We start from the raw sequence: 25,235 nt of genomic DNA, 5'->3' as shown, positions 1-25,235 counted from the left end.
CACATTACTAACTGCTCTGTGGATGATTCATTCAGGTTTTTCAAGGTCTCTTGTGCACTTCGTTGCAATGAAAGTATTTGCTGAATGTACTTCGTAGTAACGAGATTTCTGTAGACTCGTGTCATATGGAGAAGCTGTCGGGACCATAAAAATAGTTTGTTGTAATGAAAATTTTGTGTTAAAGGTATTTGTTGTAACAGAATTTTACCTGTACTTTGTTTAAAAAAAAAAGGTGAGTAAACAGTTACAGTTTAAAGCATGGCATTCTGTCATGGATAAAGGTATTTGCTTTCAGACTCCTGATTAAGAGCAGGCATAACAAAGACTTTATTTTATTTATTGTCTTTATATGGTAAACACCTTACTAGGATGCTTTTAAAGCAGACGCTTATTTTGCAAATATTTATATATTTTGTTTTCCAGTTGGAGCATAGGCAGGTTAAATGACTTACTAAGGGTGACATCAGAATGAGCCAGTGGCAAAGGCTGAATAGGCAGGCTTGTGGTTTGTAATTTGTGCGTCTTTTACCTTTAAAAAGTGCAATGGGCTGGCTATTCTGTCTTGGCTGCTTTTGAAATGCATTTAATAAATCCACTGCTGTACGTTGTTATTACAAAGTACTTCTCGTTTTAATGCTGGATGTACAAATTATGTTTGATTTTCTGTATTTCCACAGATGCAACAGTATCAGCATGCAATTATTCAGCAACATCAGCAGCATCAGCAACAGCAGCAACAGTTTATCACCTCACCTCAAGAATTTTCAAAGTCTTTAGCTTTTTCACCAGTTGTGTCAAGTCAACCTCACACAGCTGCAGATGGATCTTTTAATAGCACAAGGTACACAACATCATTTTTTATTAAAATAAAGTAAGGAAAACAATAAATAAAAAAATACTGGCCTTCCTATGGCTTGTTGACAATAAATTCTCAATATACTCTTAGCAAAAAAAAAAAGAAATGAAACAGCATTCACAGGGCGCAGATCCATGTGCTAATATCTGCGCAAGTTACGATTCCTTGCCAAATCACAAGAACATGACAAAGGCCTTCACAAGGAGTACTCAGTGTTTTCCGTAGGTCTTTAGTAGTTTCTGATTTTTTGATTCAGCAAAAATTTTCATCTAAGAGAACTTTTGCTTTCAAATTAAATTCGCTCTTAATTAAGCATTTACACCTGCTTCTTAATTAAGAATGTTGGTTTAAAAATAGCCCACAAGATTTCTACACAAGTTTTGTTGCAGGACAGCAATGTATAATGTGTATTAGTGCACCTTTCAGGAATCTCTCTCTCTCTCTCTCTCTCTCTCTCTCTCTCTCTCTCTCTCTCTCTCTCTCTCTCTCTCTCTCTCTCTCTCTCTCTCTCTCTCTCTCTCTCTCTCTCTCTCTCTCTCTCTCTCTCTCTCTCTCTCTCTATATATATATATATATATATATATATATATATATATATATATATATATATATATATATATATATATATATATATATATATATATATATATAGATATAGATATAGATATAGATATAGATATAGATATATAGTAGCAGTAGGGGACGCTATCGCTCCCTTGAACCCTCAGGTACCATGCCAAACGCCAAGTAAAAGTGCAAAAATAATTATTTTTATTATTATAATAAAGTGCATCAAGCACCCTCCACTCCACACTATTCATAAATAAACACAAAACTCCTATAATAGCAATAACCAATCCTTCACTCCCAGACGTGTTGCCCTCCTACCACCCAGCTCAGGTCATTGTCTGTGAGTTCCCATGGTCCTTTTACAGTTCCTGACCCGGAAGTGTTTCTCATCCTTCAGTCCATAATTCCTTATCACTTCCGGGTCAGATAAAAGTCCTTTTTTTTTCACCCTGGAAGTACATCATCCCTTCCGCTCATGTGACTTGGAAGTACTCCCGGGGCATAGGGCATATAACACTCCCAAGCCTCCCTACAGCGGCTCCTGGTGGCCCCCATGGTATCCAGCAGGGCTGTCAATAAAAACTACAGTGTCCATGAAGTTCCACTGGAATTTGGAGACCTTCCATGCCGCAGTGAGGGCTTCCTCTGGTGGCCTGGGGGTATATATATATTTGGATTAACAGAAAATATGCACAATGCGTCATAACAAAATTAGACAGGTAAATAAATTTGGGCACCCCAACAGAGATATTACATCAATACTTAGTTGAGCCACCTTTTGCAAATATAACAGCCTCTAAATGCCTACTGTAGCCTTTGATGAGTGTCTGGATTATGGATGGTGGTATTTTTAACCATTGTTCCATACAAAATCTCTCCAATTCAGTTAAATTTGATGGCTGCTGAACATGGACAGCCTGCTTCAAATCATCCCATAGACTTTAGATGATATTCAAGTCAGGGGACTGTGATGGCCATTCCAGAACATTGTAATACTCCCTTTTACTGAATGCCTTTGTAGATTTCAAACTGTGTTTTGGGTTATTGTCTTGTTGGAATATCCAACCCCTGCGTAACTTCAACTTTGTGACTGATGATTGAACATTATCCTGAAGAATTTGTTGATATTGGGTTGAATTCATCTGACCCTCGACTTTAACATGGGCCCCAGTCCCTAAACTGGCCACACAGCCCCACAGCATGATGGAAACTCCATCAAATTTGAGAGTAGATATCGGATGTTTTTCTTGGAATGAGGTGTTCTTCTTCTGCCATGCAAAGTGTTTTTTGTTATTGCCACTTAACTAAATGTTTGTCTTATCAGTCCAAAGCACTTTGTTCCAAAATGAATCTGACTTGTCTAAATGAGCATTTGCATACAGTAAGCTACTCTGTTTGTGGTGTGTGCGCAGAAAGGGCTTCTTTCTCATCACCTTGCCATAAAGATGTTCTTTGCACAAATTGCGCTGAATTGTACAACGATCTGCATCTGCAGCAAGATGTTCTTGCAGGTCTTTGGAGATGATCTGTGGGTTGTCTGTAACCATTCTCACAATCCTGCGCATATGCTGCTCCTGTATTTTTTTTGGCCTGCCAGACCTGGGTTTAACAGCAACTGTGACTGTGGCCTTTCATTTCCTGATTACATTCCTTACAGTTGAAACTGACAGTTTAAACCTCTGAGATAGCTTTTTGTAGCCTTCCCCTAAACCATGATACTGAACAATCTTTGTTTTCAGATCTTTTGAGAGTTGCTTTGAGGATCCCATGCTGTCCCTCTTCAGAGGAGAGTCAAAGGGAAGCACAACTTGCAATTGACCACCTTAAATACCTTTTACCACTCATGATCGGACACACCTGTCTATGAAGTTCAAGGCTTAACGAGCTAATCCAACCGATTTGGTGTTGCAAGTAATCAGTATTGAGCAGTTACATGCATTCAAATCAGCAAAATTACAAGGGGACCCACATCTTTGTACAGTCAGTTTTTCACATTTGATTTAATTTCATACAACTAAATACTGCTTCACTAAAAATCTTTTTTCGGAAAACACCCCAGTACTCGGATGTTCCTAGGAAATGAAAGACATACCACTGTTATCTTTTTTGTTGAAAGTGAAGTAAATTATTATGCAGGCTGAGAATATATATATGTGTATCTATCTATCTATCTATCTATCTATCTATCTATCTATCTATCTATCTATCTATCTATCTATCTATCTATCTATCTATCTATCTATCTATCTGTATATATATATATATAAATAAAATCCAACGTCTGTGTATCCGCTTTTCAGGAGAGAACCACTTAACGGATTTAGATTGGGTTTTTCTCTATAATTTGCTTGAACATTACGGTTAATTTTGTGACTTTTCTCATTGCGCTAAGTATTATAGTTTGCTTGCAGGAGTGATTTATTCGCACTAATCCAAGACAGAGGCTGTGGGCCGAGGGGAGGGGGAAGCATGATGTCAGTAGTGGGGAGCCAGGCAGGGTCCTCCTCACTCATATGTCAGCCTCTGTTCTAGTTGGCCTACCTCTGGCCATGTTTTAGAGTGTACCTTGCCTCTGCTTAGCTAACTGTTTGTTTATTGATTTTTAACGTTTGCCCTGTTTCACTACAATGTGGGCGGAGCCGTGGGGGACAGCTAGTTTAAATTAAAAGTAATTGTAAAACTGATTATACATTTTAAAAAATGTTTCCTGTCAGAGAATGAACCCCCCCCATTTTAAGCAACATTAAAAACCTTTCACACATTCCTTGTTACCAGCTCTTGTAGCCAAGAGACCATGCATTTTTTCTGCTTACCTTTGTAAATTAAACACATTTTTTAAGTTGTCCATAGAGACTCAGAAGTCTTACACATGTATTTAACAAAAAACAAACACTGTAGTCGGGCGGCATGGTGGTGCAGTGGTAGCACTGCTGCCTTACAGGAAGGAGACCCGGGTTTGCTTCCCGGGTCTTCCTTGCGTGGAGTTTGCATGTTCTCCCCATGTCTGCGTGGGTTTCCTCTGGGTACTCTGGTTTCCTTCCACAGTCCAAAGACATGCAGGTTAGGTGCATTGGCGTTCCTGAATTGTCCCTGGTGTGTGTGTGTCCTGCAGTGGGTTGGCGTCCTGACCAGGGATTTGTTCTTGCCTGGCACCCTGTGTTGGGTGGGACTGGCTCCAGCAGACCCCCGTGACCCTGTGTTAGGATATAATAGGTTGGAGAATGACTGACAAACACTGTAGTCTAGGAACAATCTTACCAAGGAGAACTCTCCTCATTCCCATGCCCAAACAGAACAGTAACTTGAACAAGAAAAAGATGATCATGATTTTTGTTCCACTTTCCAGCTTTTCTGTTTATTTAATCAGTTATTTTTTAATGAATACACTAGCATGGCTGACATACAAGTAGCATGTAGCATTTTTTGTTGTAGGAAAATGAGAATTTAACTTGGGTGACAAAATAAAACATAGGAAAAAGAAAGAATTTTAACTTGCACGCCCAGCGGCACCAAAAGTGTAGGAAAAGTGGAACATTTTACTCCCAAAGACGGTAAAATAAGTATAGGAAAGTGAGAGATTTTTTACTTTGGTTAATTAGTTATCAGTTTTTCCTATGGCAAAACTGACAACTGATAAAATAATTTGATAAGGCTCCATCTTTATGCATACTTTCTCTTTGAAAAGTGGCCCTTTATTTGTGGTGTGCTGTGCTTCTCTCAGTTAGGCTTTTTGTTGTGTCCTCCACAACTTCATAGAGAAAAGCTATTACTCTTTCTTGAACAGGAAGTTAGATACTGAAGTTTACTTCTTGAAGTTATGGCTGCTTCTGAGTCTTGTCAAGCTGGTCTCAGTCACTGGGACAGAGCTTGGCTTGGCAGAGCCGATCTCCGCATTTTGGTCTACAAAGAGAAAAGATTGTCAGCTTTCAACTCTTCAGAGAAGGAGCAACACATTAGCTTTTTGGTTTCAGAGAGGGGTTGCTTCAGAGAGTGCAAGCCATTTCAGAGATTAATGCAGCTTGTTTTAAAGGAAAGTGTAACATCTTGTGACTGGATTAAGAATAAATTGGTACAGAGCTGAGGTTGGCATGGACAGTAGTTAACGCACTTATTTTGTAATGTAAGTGGTGGTGTTGTATAGTTGGATGTCTGCATCCTTATTGAATGTGCTGTCCTAACAGGTCTGATGTGCCACTTAAAAGACTGTCAGATTTGGTAATGTCCGCTTTGACTTGCATTGCCTCGATGTCTACTGTTCCTTTCTAAATGTACAATAAAACATGAACAAAGACCAGCTAAGTAAACAGTCAGATCTGTAAAACTGCAATCACAGTGAGCCAGTAGGCCTGAACTTGAGAACTACTGAGTTTAATCACTTTTTGGGTAAGCAAATACCAGAGCTCATTGATGCAATTGAGGTACTAATTTCATGTGGCCTTTAGCATTTCTGTCTGTTTTGCAGTGAAAATGAAACTAATGTAACAGGACAGGAAAGTGTCTTCACATCTTTTGGAGTTCTTAATGCTAAATACTGATGTTATGGTATTAAGCTGCTTTATTAAAATATAGGTTACTAATGGGTTATGGCGAGAGGCATATGGCAATTGTTAAATGGGCCTTTTAGTGTGATCCTTTCCCAGGCCCATAAAGAATTACTTCAATCCATGCTGCAATTTATGAAAGAGTTTCAGTTTCTTAATACTTGAGGTAGTTTTATTTCATTTTTATATACCTGGACCTTATAATACGATTATGCATATACAGTGCTAAATTATAGTTGAGTGTTTTGCAATATCTTCATCCTTTAAAAAAAATAAAAGCATCTAATAGACAATTTGTTTTTCTTGTGTAGGACTGGCTTAATAGACACCGATATCATTGGTGTCCCTTTGCAGAGTGTCAGTAATCCTCCAGATATGTCGGGGTGGAATCCATTTGGAGAGGACAACTTCTCCAAGCTAACAGAAGATGAACTTCTGGATAGAGAATTTGACCTTCTTAGAGCAAGCAAGTATTTTTTAAATATGCTAATAATGAATGTTTTTTGCAATAAAATTACAGTTTAACTAGTAGAAGTCCAAGACATTTGTGTAGTTTTCTTATACAGTTCAGCTGCAACTTGAATGATGGGTTGATTGATATATTGTGGTGTCACATAACCCCAGAACCTGTACTGTAAATTCAGGACCACTCTTTGAGCCCATCCTAATGTATATGATGGAGTATAAACAGTATGTATTTGTCACTGTGTGTTTCTTACCTCAGCATACAAACATTAGCTGGATGGATTTTAATAAAATTACAGAGGCACTGAGATCACAGTCCAGTATGGAGTACAAGATACTAAAATTGGAGAAACAATGCAGATTTCGTTTAAGTTTCAGAACGCTGGACCAGCTCTTTACCCTAACACGTATTCTGGAGGGTTCATAGAAGTATTCCCAAACAGTCTACATGTGTTTTGTGGACTTGTGGAAAAGGCATATGACCATTTCTGTAGGAGTGTCCTGTTGGGGCTGTTTCGTCAGTATGGGGTATTGATCCTGCTATTGTGGGCCTGCTATTTGGTCCCCGAACAACCAGAGCGAAAGCTTGGTTCACATTGCCAGTAGTAAATCACACTCGTGAGGGACTCCACCAGGGCTGTACTTTGTCATCAATTCTGCTCATGTGTTTTATGGACTGAATTTCTAAGCGTAAAAAGGAATGGAGGGTGTTCAGTATAGTGGTCTCAGATCTCAGGAACACATCTCTGCTCTTTGTAAGTAATGTGCTGCTGTTGGCATCATGGGGATGCCCTCAGACACGCACTGGTGTTGCTTGCGGCTGGGATGAGGATAAGCAACTCCAAGTCTATGGTCATGGTTCCCAGCTGTCAAGGAGTGACGTGCTCTCTCTAGGTTTGGGATGAAATGCTGCCTCAAGCAGAAGAACCTAAGTTATCTTGGGGTCTTGTTCATGAGAAAGGGAAAAAGTGAGTGGAAGATTTGACAGGTTGGATTGTTGTACTAGTTGGTTGTGATGAAGAGATAGCTGAGCCAAAAGACAAAGTTCTCAATTTACTGATCAATCTGTGTTCCTCTCCTTACCAATGGTTATAGTCTTTAGGTTGTGATTGAAATAATTTGATCCAATATACAAGTGGCAGAAATGTGCTTTCTTCACATGATGTCTGGGCTCAGTCTTAGAGATAAGGTGATGAGCACAGACATTCGGGCAGAGCTTAAAGTAGAGCTGTTGTGCTTCGAAAGGAACCATTGTAGTTGGTTCGGGCATCTAATTAGGATTAAACTGATATTTAATATATTAGGAATAATATATTAGGATTTAAACTAATAAAATTTAGCAGGAACAAAAAATAGACAAAAGTTATTAGAAGTGTGAGCATCTTGTTGGCCTGAAAATTAGAGCACTGATAATCCTATTACGCAATTTAAACAATCCAGAATTGTGTATTGGCATTTGGTGCTTGACGTCAAGTTAAAACATCCAAAGCAAATTTTGATTGAGGTATCCATTTTAAAAGGATGGTTAAATTATAAATATTTCCCTATCAGTTTTTGCTGTTAATACAACTCATACCCAGGGAGGAAGGTGTATACATTTTGCATCATTTTCATCTTTAAGCATCAAGCCTATTTAAGCATACAGGAATACAAACATTAATTTTTCCCTGCAGTAACAGAGGGAACCATTTGTTTATACTTTTAGCATAGTCACTTGTAAAACCACTTTTATTAATATAGCATTTTTTTAACAGAAAAACCTGAAGAAAGAAGCTGCCTAGACACTAAGCTGGAAACTCATCATTCATCACCCAACCCAGTTCAAGAGGACCTTTTTGGCTCTGTTCCCTTTGTTTCCACTCCAGGCAAGTTTTAAGGAAACACTGGGGAGGAATGGTGCTTATTGCTGTGAGATTTTCTGTGAAAAGGTAGAAGGATTCTTCAGCTATTATTGCTGAAGAAATTTTTTTTTGATGTGATAATATTCATTAATATCACTTGAGTTTTTGACACTCTTTAGTTTGTATGGTAAATGGCCCCCATTTGCTTTCTATAAGGTTTGCAAATGCTTTTTTTTTTAATTTAGCGATGCACAATTCACCAGTGACTAATTATATCAGTCCTTTGAAACTAACACATTTAAATCCATAGATCAAGAACAAATGTTTCCTTTGTCTAGTGGGACACATATTAGTGTTGTACAGTATACAGTATATATAAAAAAAAATAATGAGAAAGGCAGATGCTGCCCTCTACTGGCTGCCAGCAAAAACTTCTGTCCTTAAAAGCTGTTACACAAAATGCCTTCTTGAGAGCGTCCTCAATTCTGTGTGTCTTGTCATTGGATAATATAAATTCGGGTTTAATAAAAACCTGAAGTTTATCTTCACTTTTAGGGTTCACATTTAGCTAATATTTTATATAAATAATGCTAATCTCCCAAAGCATCACAGTATGGAGTAACATAAGAGGAGTTTATTCACATGTTTGTAGCCTGTCTTTTTTTATTCATTATATGTGTTTCAAAAGTTCCAAAAGGAAAATGCCATGTTAAGGTTGGTGATGTTTTTTTGTAAAGTTTGTGGAATTTTATTTTGAACCCGAAAGTGGCTTGTCAAACAAGCAGCTCAGCTAATCTCCAGTAATGAGTGTTTTATCTCTTGAAGTGCTGCTTCATTCTTCACAAGCATTTTATTTATACTTTTTTGGAAATCTGCTATGCATATTGAGCTTACACCTGTTGTTTCCTGCTGCTTCTTGGTTAGACTTTATTTTATAGCTTGTTTTGCTTGCTTGGCTTTCTCTTTCACTATGTGCTGTCAACACAGGTTACAAATAAAAAGAGGCCATAATTGTGTCGGAGTACCACATACTTATATAAGATATTTTATTAGCTACATCCATAATTTCATGCATTAAATTAAAGCTAATAATGATGTATTTAAATTGTATATATCTTGCATTTTATTCCGTTTAATAGCATTCATAAACTGGAATATTTTTCACTATGCAAAAAGGGCAAATACACACACAGCTTGAAGTTGCATTCTAGTTTTTAATTAAATTGACATAGGTAGAAATTATTTCCAAAGATATTTACTAAACAATTGACAAGGAGATAACCCGCAAATAGGACGCTTATGTGTGTTCTTACTGTGCCATTGTAACTCTCTTGTTCACAGTTACACACCTGATTTTTATGTAGAGCCCACCTTCCCCTCCTACTTGTCTCTGCACCAACTATTATAGCTGCTTTTTGCATGTAGTTTTCCTAAACATCTTCTCTTTTTAAAATCTGCTTCATAATTACTGCTTCTTGCTGCATCCTGGCAAGGTAGTGGGCCTGATTTGGAAGATCTGATTCACAAGCATCATATCAGTGAAAGTCCCCATATAAGATGAGCAATACGAATCATTCTACCACTGCTCCTTTACATAATTTAACTGACCACCTATCTTAGAATATACTGCTTCATCTTCAAGGTCTTTAGCTACTCTATAACAAGGTGATTTAAATATCTTTTGCTATAATATGCTACTTTCTTAATAATCTTTTAAAATAGAAACCAAGTATTTGTCAGTAGAAACGAAGGTAAGTGGAATTTTTGGTTTTGAATAGGTAACTATACATAACAAAGAACTTGCCATATTTTCCTGTTTTCATAAAAAACACCAAAAGGTATCTACAATGTGCCTTAAAGAGCCAAAAATATCAAAAATAGAAAAAGGAAGAGAGATGTTTAGAATAAGATGGTGATGCATTGGTGGCCAGGTAGTAACAATATCGCCTAAGCGTTAATGCACTAACACAGACATGAACGTACACTATGATTCATTTTTTGGGTGAACATACATAGTCTTTGCAGTCATATATAATTCACAGACACTAAAGACAGCATTCTTCACGCATTGTGTGATATTTTGTTCTCATTTTCTTTTTTCTTTTTTTCTCATTGATAACCTCTCATTCATGGGTATGGGACTGACATCCAGTGCCTTGCTTTCCTTCCAAGTAGCTTCTCTAATCTTCTATTTTTGTCCAATTTTGTGATGAAATGAAAGCACTCCTTGCACAAAACCTTTTTTTTTTTTTTGCAGTTACATCTGCAGTCAAAATCATTGCTGGCAAATGTATTGAATTATTTTCGATGTCACTTTAACATATTTTCTGAAAATATATATCAAAATAGGAGACAAGTAGGTATTTTATATATTTATATAAAGTATCCGATATGAATGCATATCAAAGTGTTCTTAGACTAAACATTGTAAATTTCAGCTGTACAAAAATGTATAATTGACTGTACCTCTATGAAAAATAAAATTTAATTGAATCTTTTAAAGTTTTCTTTCATTTTATTCTTCACCATCTCTTCTTAAACATTTGCAGTACAATATGCTTATTTAATTTGGAAGCTTAAATAAATATCTGACCACCACTGCATCATCAGTTTAAACTATTTTATATATCTCTGGTTAGTTACATAGCAAGCAGCTCCTCCAACGCTTGTTGAATAATAGAAAGAGGCTGTAATTATAAGCAGGTCAAAAACACATCCCTTATCGGCTTTCTCTAGATGCTCTTTATTATATTTCAAATGGCAGTGGAAAACATCCTTGAGTCGCATGTGCTTATGAGGGTGAGGGAACTGGATTGTAAACCGTTTTTTGATAATTGCCTGCTTATTGGTGGACATCTGAAAGCCTTGAAAGTAGAGATAAAAAAAAACCAAACTACTCATATATGTCAGGAAGAGACGTTGGCTTCACCTGCTTACAGATATATGAAATTATTTAAAACAAGACAAAAACTTCTGTGTTTAGCTTTCTCTTTGACCACCTGAGATTTGAGAAACATTTTCTTCTAATCTCTGTCTAAATTTGAGATTTAAAGCAATTTTAGACATTTTCACATACGGCTGAAAAAGACAATGTAACCAGAATGTTTTTGAGAATGTAAACCTGTGACATGTTGTATAGGCAATATATAAATAAGACAAAAACCTTCAGCTTTTGAGATGTCCAGGGTGCTGGCAGCCTTGGCATTTTCTCCCTCCTGGTACATCAATATTTATGAACTGAGTACTGGTGGAAAGTGCATTTTGTGTTTCTCTGTTTCAGTGCAGTTCAAAATCTTCAACAGATAAGTAAGTAATCCAAAAAAAGCACTTGGTGAGGGAGTTAAAATCCAATAAATAAAGACAAAATGACAATAAATAATCAGTTAATATCAAGGATTAAAATAAAGTCAGAGCCAGTTTAATTTCCTTCTTCAGCCCCTGAACATCTTTCTTTCTCTCTCTCTCTCTCTCTCCCTCTTCCCTGCCACTCCTGCTCTGGGTATTGCAACACACTGAGGTGCTGGTGAGTATGGTCCCCTCTCCGGCTGTCATCCCAGCCACCTCAACTGGTCACTGCAAGGTTGTTTGGAGCCAGAATCAGTTGTGCTTCCATCATCCCTCGGACACTTGGAACACTTGACCACTCCTTGCTCTTCATAGTGTCCTTTCGACTACCTCGCCTCCACTTTTTCACATCGGCTCAAACACCTGATTCTGCTCTTCATTCTCTCAATTAAGTATTCCTTAGTCCATTCAGGCTAAGGTATGTCAGTTCCTTTTTTGCCAAGCACCAAATCCACTTGTTGTCCATCCAGCTATGTTTGCCAATGCCATTGATCTATCCCACTGCAGCCACCACTTTGTGTTGCCCGGTGTGCCTGCAGCCATGGCATCTTCCATCTCTTGGGGCACAGATAGTCATTAATCGAGATGTACTAGGACAATAAGAACACAAACAAGAAGTTACAGGTGCAGAGTGCTTTGTGTGTTTATTACAATAAAAGACATTGTCCAAACCAAGTTTCAGTGCAGTTCGAAATTTTAAAATAAGTAAATCAATAAAAACAGTGTCCATCCATCCATCCATTTTCCAACCCGTTGAATCCGAACACAGGGTCTGCTGGAGCCAATCCCAGCCAACACAGGAACCAATCCTGGGCAGGGCGCCAACCCACCGCAGGACACACACACCCACACTCACACACCAAACACACACTAGGGACAATTTAGAATCGCCAATCCACCTAACCTGCATGTCTTTGGACTGTGGGAGGAAACCGGAGTACCCGGAGGAAACCCACACAAACACAGGGAGAACATGCAAACTCCATGCAGGGAGGACCCGGGAAGCAAACCCGGGTCTCCTAACTGCGAGGCAGCAGCGCTACCACTGCGCCACCGTGCCGCCCATTAAAACCAGTGTTCTATGAAAACATTTAAATCCAATATTCAGTTACAATCAAGCATAAAAATAAAAGTTACAACTAGCTTTATTCCTTCTTGAGCCCTTGCATCTCCCTAAACCCTCTCCCGCCCCTCGCCATCTCCCCAACTCACACTCCAGGGGCCTCATGTATAAACGGTGCGTAAGAACTTTTCCACGTTCAAATCGTGATGTATAAAACCTACACTTGGCGTAAATCCACGCACTTTTCCACGGTACCTCATACCTTGTCGTACGCAAGTTCTCCGCTCGGTTTTGCAGACTGGCGGCATCCAGCGTCAAAGCAGTGCTACTGTTCCTGTGTGGTTACACCTTATTTTCCTGACGCGGCTTTATGAATACACCGAAACTAACCGCATATTGTTTATTAGTGTAATGCATCTGATTGTAATTAACTCGTAACAATATAATGGTAGAGGGAACAGCCATAGTATTCCAAACACCATAACTGCTTTAGCGTTGTTACTCTCACTTCTTCTTCTTCTTTCAGCTCCTCTTGTTAGGAGTTGCCACAGCGGATCATCTTTTTCAATATTTCTCTCACTGCACCACTCAGAGTATTTATATCACTGTATCTGAGTGTGAATCACAGCAGCAGCTGATCGGAAAGAGAATTATCGGTATACGGCTTCAAGGACACGCTGTCTCAGCCACTGCAAAATGTTTTAAAGCTTTTCCTGTACGGACCTCGCGGTTCAGAAACAGAAACAATATCATTTATAAGGTGAAATTCAGCAAAATATGTTTATTAAATTATACGGATAAAACTTTAACTTAATTTAAATAATCTATATTCTTCACTGGGAGTGTCGTTAAGGATAGAATAATTAAACATGTACTACAAAGACATTTCAATGTTCTTTAAACGTTTTGAAGAATCGCGCTAAGCTTACAGATGGCTTAACGTCTATTACAGAGCTGATTGTATGGCGATCGGTTACTTGGGGAAAGAAAAGCAAGGACTCTTGGGGCGGCCACGCCAATATATATTGAATATAAAACAGAAAGAGAAAATAACAACACAGCTAAAAACACTGCGACAAATTTCGGCAAAAGTTAAATGCTTGTGTCATGAGCACGAGGCGGCTATGCAGCCATCCACTGTGCATAAGCTACCTTACTGACGGGCGGGCGAAGGAGTCACCGATTCTTCCTCTGCCCAGTGCCACCACAAGCCTAGAGCCGCCCCTGATTGTACTGCTGCAATAAATTATTTCATCGAAGTGAAACACATATTTAATAACGTGCTTTAACTCCTATCATCATGAAAATGATATCACGTATACATCTCAGTATTTTAGTTATTCAGAGAGCTGTAATATCACGAATGTAATGGACTCTGTGTCCAGTTGGAGGAAGAGAGCCGGTTTAAAAAGCAAGTAGTGATTCACACACACAGAGCACATAGAAGATCAAATACAAAACAAAGCATTTAACGTGCTACTTTAATTACGATGTGATTTGAGAAACTGGTTAATTAAACGATTTTAAGATGAAGTTTATGATGTTCTACTTTAATGACAAAATAAACTACGTGATTAAAGTGGAAATGTCGAGATTGAAGTTGACATTTCGTGCTTTTTCCTCACTGTGTACCATTTTTTCTCTGTACCCTAATAAGCTTTCATATGACACTCAGACAGTGGGCTACAACTCAGCTTTTCACGGCGACTTTGATATGTGACTTCTTTTTTATTTCCGGCAACAGAAGCGTCCCACCCCTGGGGTGCTGATCCTCTTGCTCCTCACAGGGCCTCTCGAATGCCTCACCTCCTCTCCACTGCACCAACTTGATCACCTGATTCTTCACTTTGTTCTTTCTATCTGTTTTCCTTGATTTCTGTTTTTTCCTTTTCTTTTTTTGGACCTCTTCCTGTCCTACTTGAACCCCTATTATACTTGTGGGTAGGGATGTTCCATTCAGGTTTTTTAAGACCATACCGATCACAGATATTCATGTTACTTGCTCGGCTGATTCTGTTTTTATTTTCTGTTTCACTTTAAAAAACATTTTATACTAAGCTCCTGCATAACGGGAGATATAAAAGCTTTATGTCCTATAATAAAGTGTATTTTCATAATTAAACTATAAACCACTGGTGCTAACTGTTCATTTTTTATTATAGTAGGAAGATGGTTGTGCCGTGGTCAGTTCATCTTAGTGATGGATACGCTCAGCAATCCGATCCTTGCATGGAAGTCCTTTCTGCAGGAACTGCATACAAGGTTGGATTTTGATACTGGCGCCTGAGTTTGTTGTTTCTGTATCGTGCATTGCCTTCTGTCCTCTAGCTGCTGATTGCGTCTTTCTTTGCCCTTTTTGATGCCTTCTTGAATGACCCAGTGCAAGCCACTTCGGTTGCCTACAAGCTGTTCCCAATTCTCTGATTCGATGCCTGTCAGTATTAGGTCATGCTTGCAAACATCTTTATACTTCAGTGCTGGGTGGCCCACTGGGCGATGTCCTGTTGCCAGCTCGCCATACATGACATCCTTGGGAGTGTTACCATTTGGAATTTGATGTACATGTTCCAGCCAGCAAAGTTGTCTCTGGCTAAGGAGAAGATGTAGCTCAGTGAGTCAGCTTGCTCCAGTTTAGTGGTGTTGTTAAAAGTTGTCTTTCTATGTGATGCAGAGGATGCATCATAAGCAGTGAAGGTTGAAGCTCTCTAGACAGTTTTCCTGCCTGGTATAAGCTGTCCATGATTGGCTGTCATATAGCAAGGTACTGAGGACACATGCCTAGTATACCTTCATTTTGGTGTTTAGGGTCAGCTGATTGTTGGTTCATACTCTCTCGTTCAGTTTGGCCATCTCACCGGCAGCTTTAATAATCTGCTTGTCGATCTCACTATCGAGTGATAGGTTGCTGCTGATGATGAAAACCAGGTAAGTAAAGTGATTGGTGACTTTAAGCACTGTGCTGTCAATGATAATCAGAGGTGGAGCAGGGACGTCTTGGCCCATGACATTTGTGTTCTTAATGCTAATAGCCAGCCCAAACACCCTGCAGACATTTACAAAATGGTTGATCAGCTGTTGGAGTGCCACTTCAGTATGTGAAGTCAGGGCCACATCATCAGCAAACAGTAATAAGGACTGTGTGAATCCTGGTCTTTGCCATTAAGCAAGCTAAATTGAACAGCTTTCTGTCACTCCTGGTACAGTGCATCCGGAAAGTATTCACAGCGCATCACTTTTTCCACATTTTGTTATGTTACAGCCTTATTCCAAAATTGATTAAATTCATTTTTTTCCTCAGAATTCTACACACAACACCACATAATGACAACGTGAAAAAAGTTTACTTGAGGTTTTTGCAAATTTATTAAAAGTAAAAAAAACTGAGAAATCACATGTACATAAGTATTCACAGCCTTTGCTCAATACTTTGTCGATGCACCTTTGGCAGCAATTACAGAATCAAGTCTTTTTGAGTATGATGCCACAAGCTTGGCACACCTATCCTTGGCCAGTTTCGCCCATTCCTCTTTGCAGCACATCTCAAGCTCCATCAGGATGGATGGGAAGCGTCGGTGCACAGCCATTTTAAGATCTCTCCGGAGATGTTCAATTGGATTCAAGTCTGGGCTCTGGCTGGGCCACTCAAGGACATTCACAGAGTTGTCCTGAAGCCACTCCTTTGATATCTTGGCTGTGTATTTAGGGTCGTTGTCCTGCTGAAAGATGAACCGTCGCCCCAGTCTGAGGTCAAGAGCGCTCTGGAGCAGGTTTTCATCCAGAATGTCTCTGTACATTGCTGCAGTCATCTTTCCCTTTATCCTGACTAGTCTCACAGTTCCTGCCGCTGAAAAACATCCCCACAGCATGATGGTATTGGCCTGGTGATGAGCGGTGCCTGGTTTCCTCCAAACGTGACGCCTGGCATTCACACCAAAGAGTTCAATCTTTGTCTCATCAGACCAGAGAATTTTGTTTCTCATGGTCTGAGAGTCCTTCAGGTGCCTTTTGGCAAACTCCAGGTGGGCTGCCATGTGCCTTTTACTAAGGAGTGGCTTCTGTCTGGCCACTCTACCATACAGGCCTGATTTGTGGATTGCTGCAGAGATGGTTGTCCTTCTGGAAGGTTCTCCTCTCTCCACAGAGGACCTCTGGGGCTCTGACAGAGTGACCATCAGGTTCTTGGTCACCTCCCTGACTAAGGCTCTTCTCCCCCAATTGCTTAGTTTAGATGGCCGGCCAGCACTAGAAATAGTCCTGGTGGTTTTGAACTTCTTCCACTTATGGATGATGGAGGCCACTGTGCTCATTGGGACCTTCAAAGCAGCAGAAATTTTTCTGTAACCTTTCCCAGATTTGTGTCTCGAGACAATCCTGTCTCAGAGGTCTACAGACAATTCCTTTGACTTCATGCTTGGTTTGTGCTCTGACATGAACTGTCAACTGTGGGACCTTATATAGACAGGTGTGTGCCTTTCCAAATCATGTCCAATCAACTGAATTTACCACAGGTGGACTCCAATTAAGCTGCAGAAACATCTCAAGGATGATCAAGGGAAACAGGATGCACCTGACCTCAATTTGGAGCTTCATGGCAAAGACTGTGAATACTTACATACATGTGCTTTCTCAGTTTTTTTATTTTTAATAAATTTGCAAAAACCTCAAGTAAACGTTTTTCACGTTGTCATTATGGGGTGTTGTGTGTAGAATTCTGAGGAAAAAAATGAATTTAATCCATTTTGGAATAAGGCTGTAACATAACAAAATGTGGAAAAAGTGATGCTCTGTGAATACTTTCCTGATGCACTGTAGGTTAATGCCTTCGACAGAGGCCTTAAATGTGAAGTTCAGTAGTATGGAGAAGAAAATGCCAAGCAGAGTTGGTGCAAGGACACATCCTTGTTTCACACGGCTCTTGATCAGGAAGGGGTCAGAAATGAGGGGATTACCTTTTTCAGTTTATTTCTCCACTTTCTTGAACATAAAGGCTAATATACCAGTTACCAACTTGAAATTGCAATGCATCAGTCTGTTGCATCCACATTATCTGTGCTAAGAAACTTGCCATCACAGAATGATGACAAGAAACTGGATGCATCAGTAAAAGCTGAAATGGCGGTGTTTCAGGGCAACGGCAAGTGCAGGCATTGCTCAGAACAAGTGTATCAGTATCTGATGATTGTGCCGCCTACTTCAGTGGAGGCAGAGTGTGCTTTCTCAGCAGCTGGCGTACTCTGCACGAAGGTGCGCTCTCTAACTGGACAACCGCACGCTGGACACCTTGTGTTTTCTACGCTCTTATTACTTCAACTAACTAGATACGTGTACTTATATGACAGCATGAACTGCTTGTAGATAAGGTAGTCTTTTATTGGTGTCAACATATTGCAGTAGTTTTATTAAAAATAAGTGTCCGTCGTTCTAAAACCGTTCACATGTGAGATGCCCGTGCACTGTGTCATTCCCGGGAATGACATGTGGGATTCCCAAATTCCCGGGAATGGATAAACCCGTCCGGGAATGGATTCTGTAATGCTAAACCTGCCATGAAAGTCAGCTTTAAACCTACATTTACTACCTTCTACAAGAACCTGCCACATTTTCAGTTTTCATAACAAAGACATGAAGTTTTATGACCATGTTTCAATGCTAAATATTGTCATCATCTTCAGTGGTTTAAATGTCATATTCAGGTTAAATGTACACTGTCTAAGTAAAAAGTATTCAACCCCTTAGAATTTTTCATATTTTATTGTTTTATAGCATATTTGAATCATAGTGAATCTGATTAGGCTGTTTTGACTTGTCAGAAAAAAAACTCCTAAATGTTACATTGAAAACAAATCTTTACAAATTTATGTCAAGCCGTTACAATAATTAACTCAAAATGAGTGATTGCGCAAGTGTATGACTCACTTAAATGATTACCAGTGTAACCAAATGGTTTTAGAAGTCACATAGTTTAATGAAGATGACCTGTCAGTAGTCAAGGGGTGTCGATTGATTGTTGTCTAACTAACCTTATCTGGAAGGTCCCATCTTGTGGTGAGTCAGTATGGTGGCCTAGCCTACACAATGGAAACAAAAAAAACATTCCAGGCAGCTCCAAGCCTAAGTCAAGGGATGGAGAGTTTAGGAGCACACGCTGATACAGCACATTGCAGCACCCACCACATGACAAACCAACTCAGGATCCCAGATTAAAACCCGAGTGCAGCCATGCAATGGGTGACACCTCAGCACCACACTGGTTCAGATGGAACAGTGTGAGGTTTTAATGGTGGCTGGAGTGCCAATTCTGCCAGTATTACTGTATAGTCACTGAACACAAGGTAAATCAGTCATTAAGAAGTGGAAATAGTATGGCACAGGTGTAAATATATTTCTAGAGCAGTACAGTAGAGTGATCGTGCAAGAAGAAGACTAGTGAAGAAGGCCATCAAGAGACCTATGAGAACGCAGAAGGAAGGACTGTGAAAGCGAGTAAAATGAATGCAGATAAACATGTGGAAATCCTGCTGCAGTTTGCAGGAAACCTGCATCTAGAGAGAAGATAAATCCAAACGGCTTAAAAAACAACAATGTTAACATCCTGGTGTAGCCGAGTCAGAATGCAGATCTCAGTTCAGAGTTTGTGGCTGGCCTTCAAAAAGGGATTTCACTCACAATCCCCATGCAACCTAACAGAGCCTAAGCAGTTTTGCAAAAAAAAAAGGAAAGATTAAAGAAAACTTGCAGTGTCTGAGCACTGATTAGAATACTTAAGCAATCAGATATTTTGTGCGTAACAACTGTAATAAGTTTGCAGAGATTTGTTTTCAATTTGACATTTAAGAGTGATGATCAGAGTCAAAAAATCAAAATTAAATCCAGTGTGAGCAAGTGCTATAAAACAATAAAATGTGAACATGAAGTGTAAATACCTTTTTTATAGGCACTGCGGACAAAAATAATCCAAATAATCAGCTGGTTCAACCCTGGACAGACAGCTGCTCTTCCACTTGCTTCTATTGAGCAATACAAATCTGAAGTTCCTTATGATATTTAATGTATTGTATTGACCCCCTTCTTTTTGGCACCCACTGCATGCCCAACCTACCTGGAGAGGGGTCTCTCTTTGAACTGCCTTTCCTGAGGTTTCTTCCATTTTTTCCCTACAAGTGTTTTTTTTGGAGTTTTTCCTTGTCTTCTTAGAGAGTCAAGACTTGGGGGCTGTCAAGAGGCCCTGAGGATGAGCAGGCAGGCAACTTGTTTTCTTCATAAAGTGGATCACAGAAGGCCGCTTATCACTCACGTCGTTGTCTTCCTTCTCTGCCCATTCTTGTGCATGTCTTTGGAAGCTGACTGATTTTCACAACACGTATTTGACATCTTAAGGCCTTGTCACATTACACAACTTTTCCAGCGATTTCCAGTCGCTGACTTCATTTGCATCATCTTAGTGAGTCGATGGCATTTGCAGCCCACTTTCATGACCAGACGTGTAGTCTGAAATACCCAGAGATGCAGTCCAATAAGATTAAACTGGTTTGCTTTTGTCTGAAGTCATGGTGGTGGGCTCTGTGTGTGCGAATGTCGATACTCATTGTACACCCAATCTTTAAGTACAATGTATACAATGCAGCTATGAGGGTAGGTTTGGACCTTGCAAACAGAAGAGGGGCTTATCTGATATTTCATGATTTATGTACCATGATAGGATGGGATAAAAAAGGCACAGATTATGGCGGAATCGCTGTACCTGGAAAGCTGTCGTACAGCACCAGCTCTGGCAGGCAGCATATTATTGGCTGCTAGAAAAAAGGCCAAGTGTACGATAATTTGAAAATGTGAAGCTGTGCTGGAAAGTTGTCACAGGATTTAATTTCAAAGTGTTTAATCTGTAGGCAGGAGACAAAACACTTTGCCCACAATAGAACTCATTTGGCAATTCAGCCTTTATGATACAATATTTCCACAATATTAAATTTGTATTAAAAAATGCAGTGCATTTGTAGAGTTAATTATTATTAAACATTCAGAAATCAAAACACTGCTAAATAACTTTTGATCAGCATGCATAAACACACGTTTTATTATGTTTTACAATTTGTTTCTTTTTTTATTAAAACTAGCGGGCTTTGCCCCCTGCTCTCTTCGCTCTTCAACAACTCCCCCCAACCCCCCCACCAGCACTACACGCAATTGTGAAGACGGGGACTGAACCACACGCCAAGGAGACGCGGCCACTCCTCTGAAACCCCTCTTAAACGGTGATACAGTGGGAAATAAATCACAGTTTGTTTTTTTTTTTACCTCCTCTTTGCTCAATCAGATGCTGGCTTGCTGCTGAGGTGCCGCGTGATCTGCATTTCGTGTGGCGCTTCGAATGTTTAAAAGCCTGTACAGCAGCTTTCCTTTTGTCTCGCTGCCTTGTCTCTGTTCTCCCTCAGACATCTTCAAACACTATTTGATCTCTTTTCACTGTTCCATTATTTCACCGAGTAATATTTTCTGTTTGTTTGCGCTAATGTGATTTTTTTTTTACTGTCATTTTTTTGAGACTTTCGAATTTTCCTACTTCCATTATCTCTAACCTGCTCTGCATGTATATCACGGGACTTGCTTCTAAATGTTGTAAGTATGACGTTACTTGACCTTCTTGCGGGACATGAAAGTGTCTTTCTTCAAAAGATCACATCTCGTCACAAGATTTTTTTTTTTATACTAGAGAGATATATTAAATAAATACGTAATATTTGCACTGAAGTAACATAAGACTTGTTGCTTGTTAATTAGCATATGCAAGTAAAAATGTTACTGCATTCTGTACACATAACAATATCCAACAAATCGTTAATATAAAGTTATTGCAGTGCAAAACCATCCAAATTTAAACTTGCCATTTTGTTTTCGGAGTTAACATCAAACGTGGCTGTAACGATGGCTGCCCTTTTGTTTTCCTCTTTAGCTGTGGTGCTGTGGCTCCTGACTGGTCCTGCACTACAAAGAACTTACAGTGTGATATTTTCTTTGAAGATATACAGTATGAGAATGACCTCTCCACCGTGACATTATCAACTAACCGAGTACAGACATGGCAGGCACAGACGTGGGATGTGACCAGAAAAGCAGGCAGGAGCATTTGAAAATATCGTGAGGACTGTTCCAGTACAATACATTTGTGCTTTGCTAGTTCCACTAGAAATCAATTTGAAAACAAGCCAGTGGATATAGTGCTGCATTCCTGAAATGCCACCATTCACCATATTCACTTGAGGATTTGACTAACTTGACTGTGAAATGTGGGAAGCACGTAATCTGCTGTGTGCCAACAATTTACACCTTCACGTCATTATCTTTGTAGAGTAGGGGATTAACGGTTCAGCCCAACTGCACAGTTTCTCATGTTATACATTATTACTAGTTTTCCAATCAGATTTTTGAAATCCCCTGCTTTTGATGTTTCATTTGTCTTTGTGTTTCATTTTAGTGATGAGGTAAAATACAATACAAGACACAAGGCCACATTTCATATCGACTGTGTATTCGATTCAACAAAATTTTGTCCCATGCCTTGTAATCCAACAGCCTCAGATGTTGGGATCAGCAACTGCAGTCATCATCTTTGACTACCTCTCCGACTAGTGGGCTATGTAATGTGCTACTTGCTTAAGTAAAAGCTCAGAAGGAAATGATGCAATTTTACAAAACAGTTTACTCTGCATGTGTTTATTGTCGTTTCTTGTCATTCAACATGGGATGACTTTTGTGTATGCAGTGTACCCTGCTCTAGCACCCTGATGTCAACCTTTTTGTTGCCTTTATCGTCCGACTTGTGAGCTTTCACATCTTATACAGTGTTCATGTGCTCTTGGACAGATGATAAATTTGAGTTTCTGAAGTGCAAATTCCACGTGAACGCTCGACCAAATTTGATGCTACAAGTCAGACAATTCAGAGGACACTACTCTGCTCATGTTGTCTTGGGTTATGACACTATACTGACCTGGACTGTGGAGAGATACCAAAGCTGCAAAGTCTTTTCTCAGTTTTGTGTATCTAGAACAGTTACAATAGGGTTGCCAGATTAGAAAATCAGAAATACGGGACACTCTTAAAATCTCTCTCTGTATTACTATATATATAAATTTATACATACCCCCTATACACCCAGACCAATATCTATATATATATATATACTGTATATACAAATTTTTTCGCATTTGAAACGGAAATTATGTATGACCACGCGAAACAGAAATTATGTATGACCACAGAACATATAATACAGGATCTAATCACTTTGTTTGTGGATGCCATTTTTATGTCGTCTTTACGAATTGTTATTATTTGTGTGAGAGTTATTTTACTGATATTGAAAAGAAGTAAACACAAACACGCCGATCTATCCCATAGAAGTGCGTCCCAGCCCTCCTCTCTGGGCTCCAGCGCTCAGGCACGTTCTGACAGAAAGGTTTTATTTATTCGCCCACGTGACTGTCATGGAAACTGCCACATTATAACTTTTTTTTAATTGGCAGTACTTGATAGTAGAAGAGATGAGGAAAACAGCTTTGCATCTTTCTACTTTTTAACTGCGGTGAGCTGTAAACAATGTGAAAACGAGACTGCCTTCAGCGACGAGGGGTTGTGAGAACAAATTGGACACTCGGAGGCGTGGAATGTCGGGCTGCTCCGTTGGGTCGAGAGCTTCGCAGTTCCAGGCGGCGTCCTCTCTTCTCGCACTGTTTGTGACACTTCGAGTGCCCCGTCGGCTCCTGGGAGACTGGAAATCTTTGCGAATGAGTGTAATCCGCGCCATCAAAGGAAAAGTCTCTTTGTAAATTGTGGTGCATGACTACTTACTGTCCCTTAAGGTGAGTTCAGGTCACTAAAACCCTGCAACATTCAAGGATGCTTTTGTGATAAATTCTTTTAAGACGATGGAGGGTTTACATCTAAGAAGATGTACCAACCTCTTCATGTGAAGTATTGGACTTGGGAATTGTTTGGATCTTCTGCCCATTAAACCACAGAATGGCAGAGTCCACATTTCTCAGAATAATTTTTCTCTTAAATCACAGGCACGTAGTGCAAGGTTGTCAGGCAGAAATTTGAAGGGTCGCATAGAAAATGTAATTTCTATACCACAGCGGTTGTTTAGCACCTTTCACAAGGGATCTCCTACCGAGTGATGATCCAAATACATTTAAGCTGCTGTTAGTGCTACTTACCTGTTGTGTTATAGCGCCTTTAAAATGTACTTTACCTGAAAGCACTCCAGTACTGCTCAGTGTATCTTTACTTCTTACATATTAATATTTTACTGTTTAATAATTTATACACTACATTTTATTTTTTTTCCCTTGCACTCAGTGAGCGAAGCCAATGGGTAATCAGCTAGTATTATATAAAAGTAGAGACATAAGTTAAAAACATAAAGCAAGGATTTTAATGGGTTATGAGGAAAACAAAAGTAAAATCATTTGAAAATGATTTACTGAAAGTGCAATTACATACACCACAGTTTGCTTCAAAACAGCTTCTGCCTTGTTTGCTAAATGTCCTTTCGCTGAAATATTCATCACAAAATGTACACTTACGTTTATGTTTTGACATCTTGAGATGGATGGATGGATTAGTTTTTAAGTTAGAAAAAAAGTGGGCCGTGGCAACTAGTAACGGCACACTTTGTTGACAGTCACTGGATGTTGCAATGCTGACACAGAACTAGCGGGCTTTGCCCCCTGCTCTCTTCGCTCTCCGCGCACAGCAGCGCGGCTAGAGAACAAAACAGTAAGAGTGTCACTGTCCTCAGCCACCATAGCAGCTGATCAAGTTGCAAACAAGCAGCAAACACTAGTTTCCTCGTTTTATTTAGGTTGTTTACATCGAGAGAATCTGACAAAAGCAAGTATAATTACTTATAAAGTTACAACTAAGTACCATAATATATTTTTATTACGAAATTTGAAAATGAACTAAATACAGGACATTTGGGTGTGCCTGAAAGGTCAGTATGGGACAGGAGACAAAATGATCAAATATGGGCCATGTCCCGTATATAAGGGACGTCTGGCAGCCCTAAGTTACAATGGCATTGGCTTTCTCCTCCAATGCTGTCTCTGTCCTGGTGTCTATATAAGCACAGGGAACTCCAGTTTCTGTATTACATCTTGCCTGAGTCGCCTAGAAAACTTGTATATTATAATCTTTCTAGTTAGCCAATAAAAGGTGCCATTTTGCTTGACTTCTCACAACATCCATTTATACAAAATGATTTCCTCCTTTGATTTTTTGGTGCACATCTTCCACTGTCTCCAGTCTTCACTGTTAGTTTAAGTATTGCTATGGAAAGTTGTTAATGCATTTCAAGATGTTAAATAATTCCAGAAGTACATTTTATTTCTTAAGAATAAGTAAATCATTCCTAGGTTTGGACACAAATGTAAAAGTTCATCCTGATTCCCAGTTACTACACACGGATAAGCTGCTCAAAGTTAGTTGCTACTGATGCACTGGAACACCTGCTATGGACTCTCAGCTGCTTCTTATTCCATCGAGTTAAACCT

The 25,235-nt window shown here is 39.3% G+C and overlaps 1 protein-coding gene across 3 annotated transcripts in view; it reads left to right on the top strand.

The window, feature by feature from the left end:
* bmp2k (BMP2 inducible kinase) overlaps positions 1–25,235 on the top strand; it is a 202,023-nt gene that overhangs the window by 155,543 nt on the left and 21,245 nt on the right. For all 3 annotated transcript variants that reach the window (XM_039758538.1, XM_039758537.1, XM_039758536.1), the window contains exons 13-15: positions 678–841; positions 6,279–6,433; positions 8,187–8,297. In XM_039758538.1, coding sequence (XP_039614472.1) covers positions 678–841; positions 6,279–6,433; positions 8,187–8,297 — 430 coding nt within the window. The remainder of the gene's footprint in view (positions 1–677; positions 842–6,278; positions 6,434–8,186; positions 8,298–25,235) is intronic.

Source organism: Polypterus senegalus, chromosome 7 (assembly GCF_016835505.1).
Source record: "Polypterus senegalus isolate Bchr_013 chromosome 7, ASM1683550v1, whole genome shotgun sequence".
NCBI lineage: Eukaryota > Metazoa > Chordata > Cladistia > Polypteriformes > Polypteridae > Polypterus > Polypterus senegalus.
This window is presented reverse-complemented; position numbering and strand designations above follow the sequence as displayed.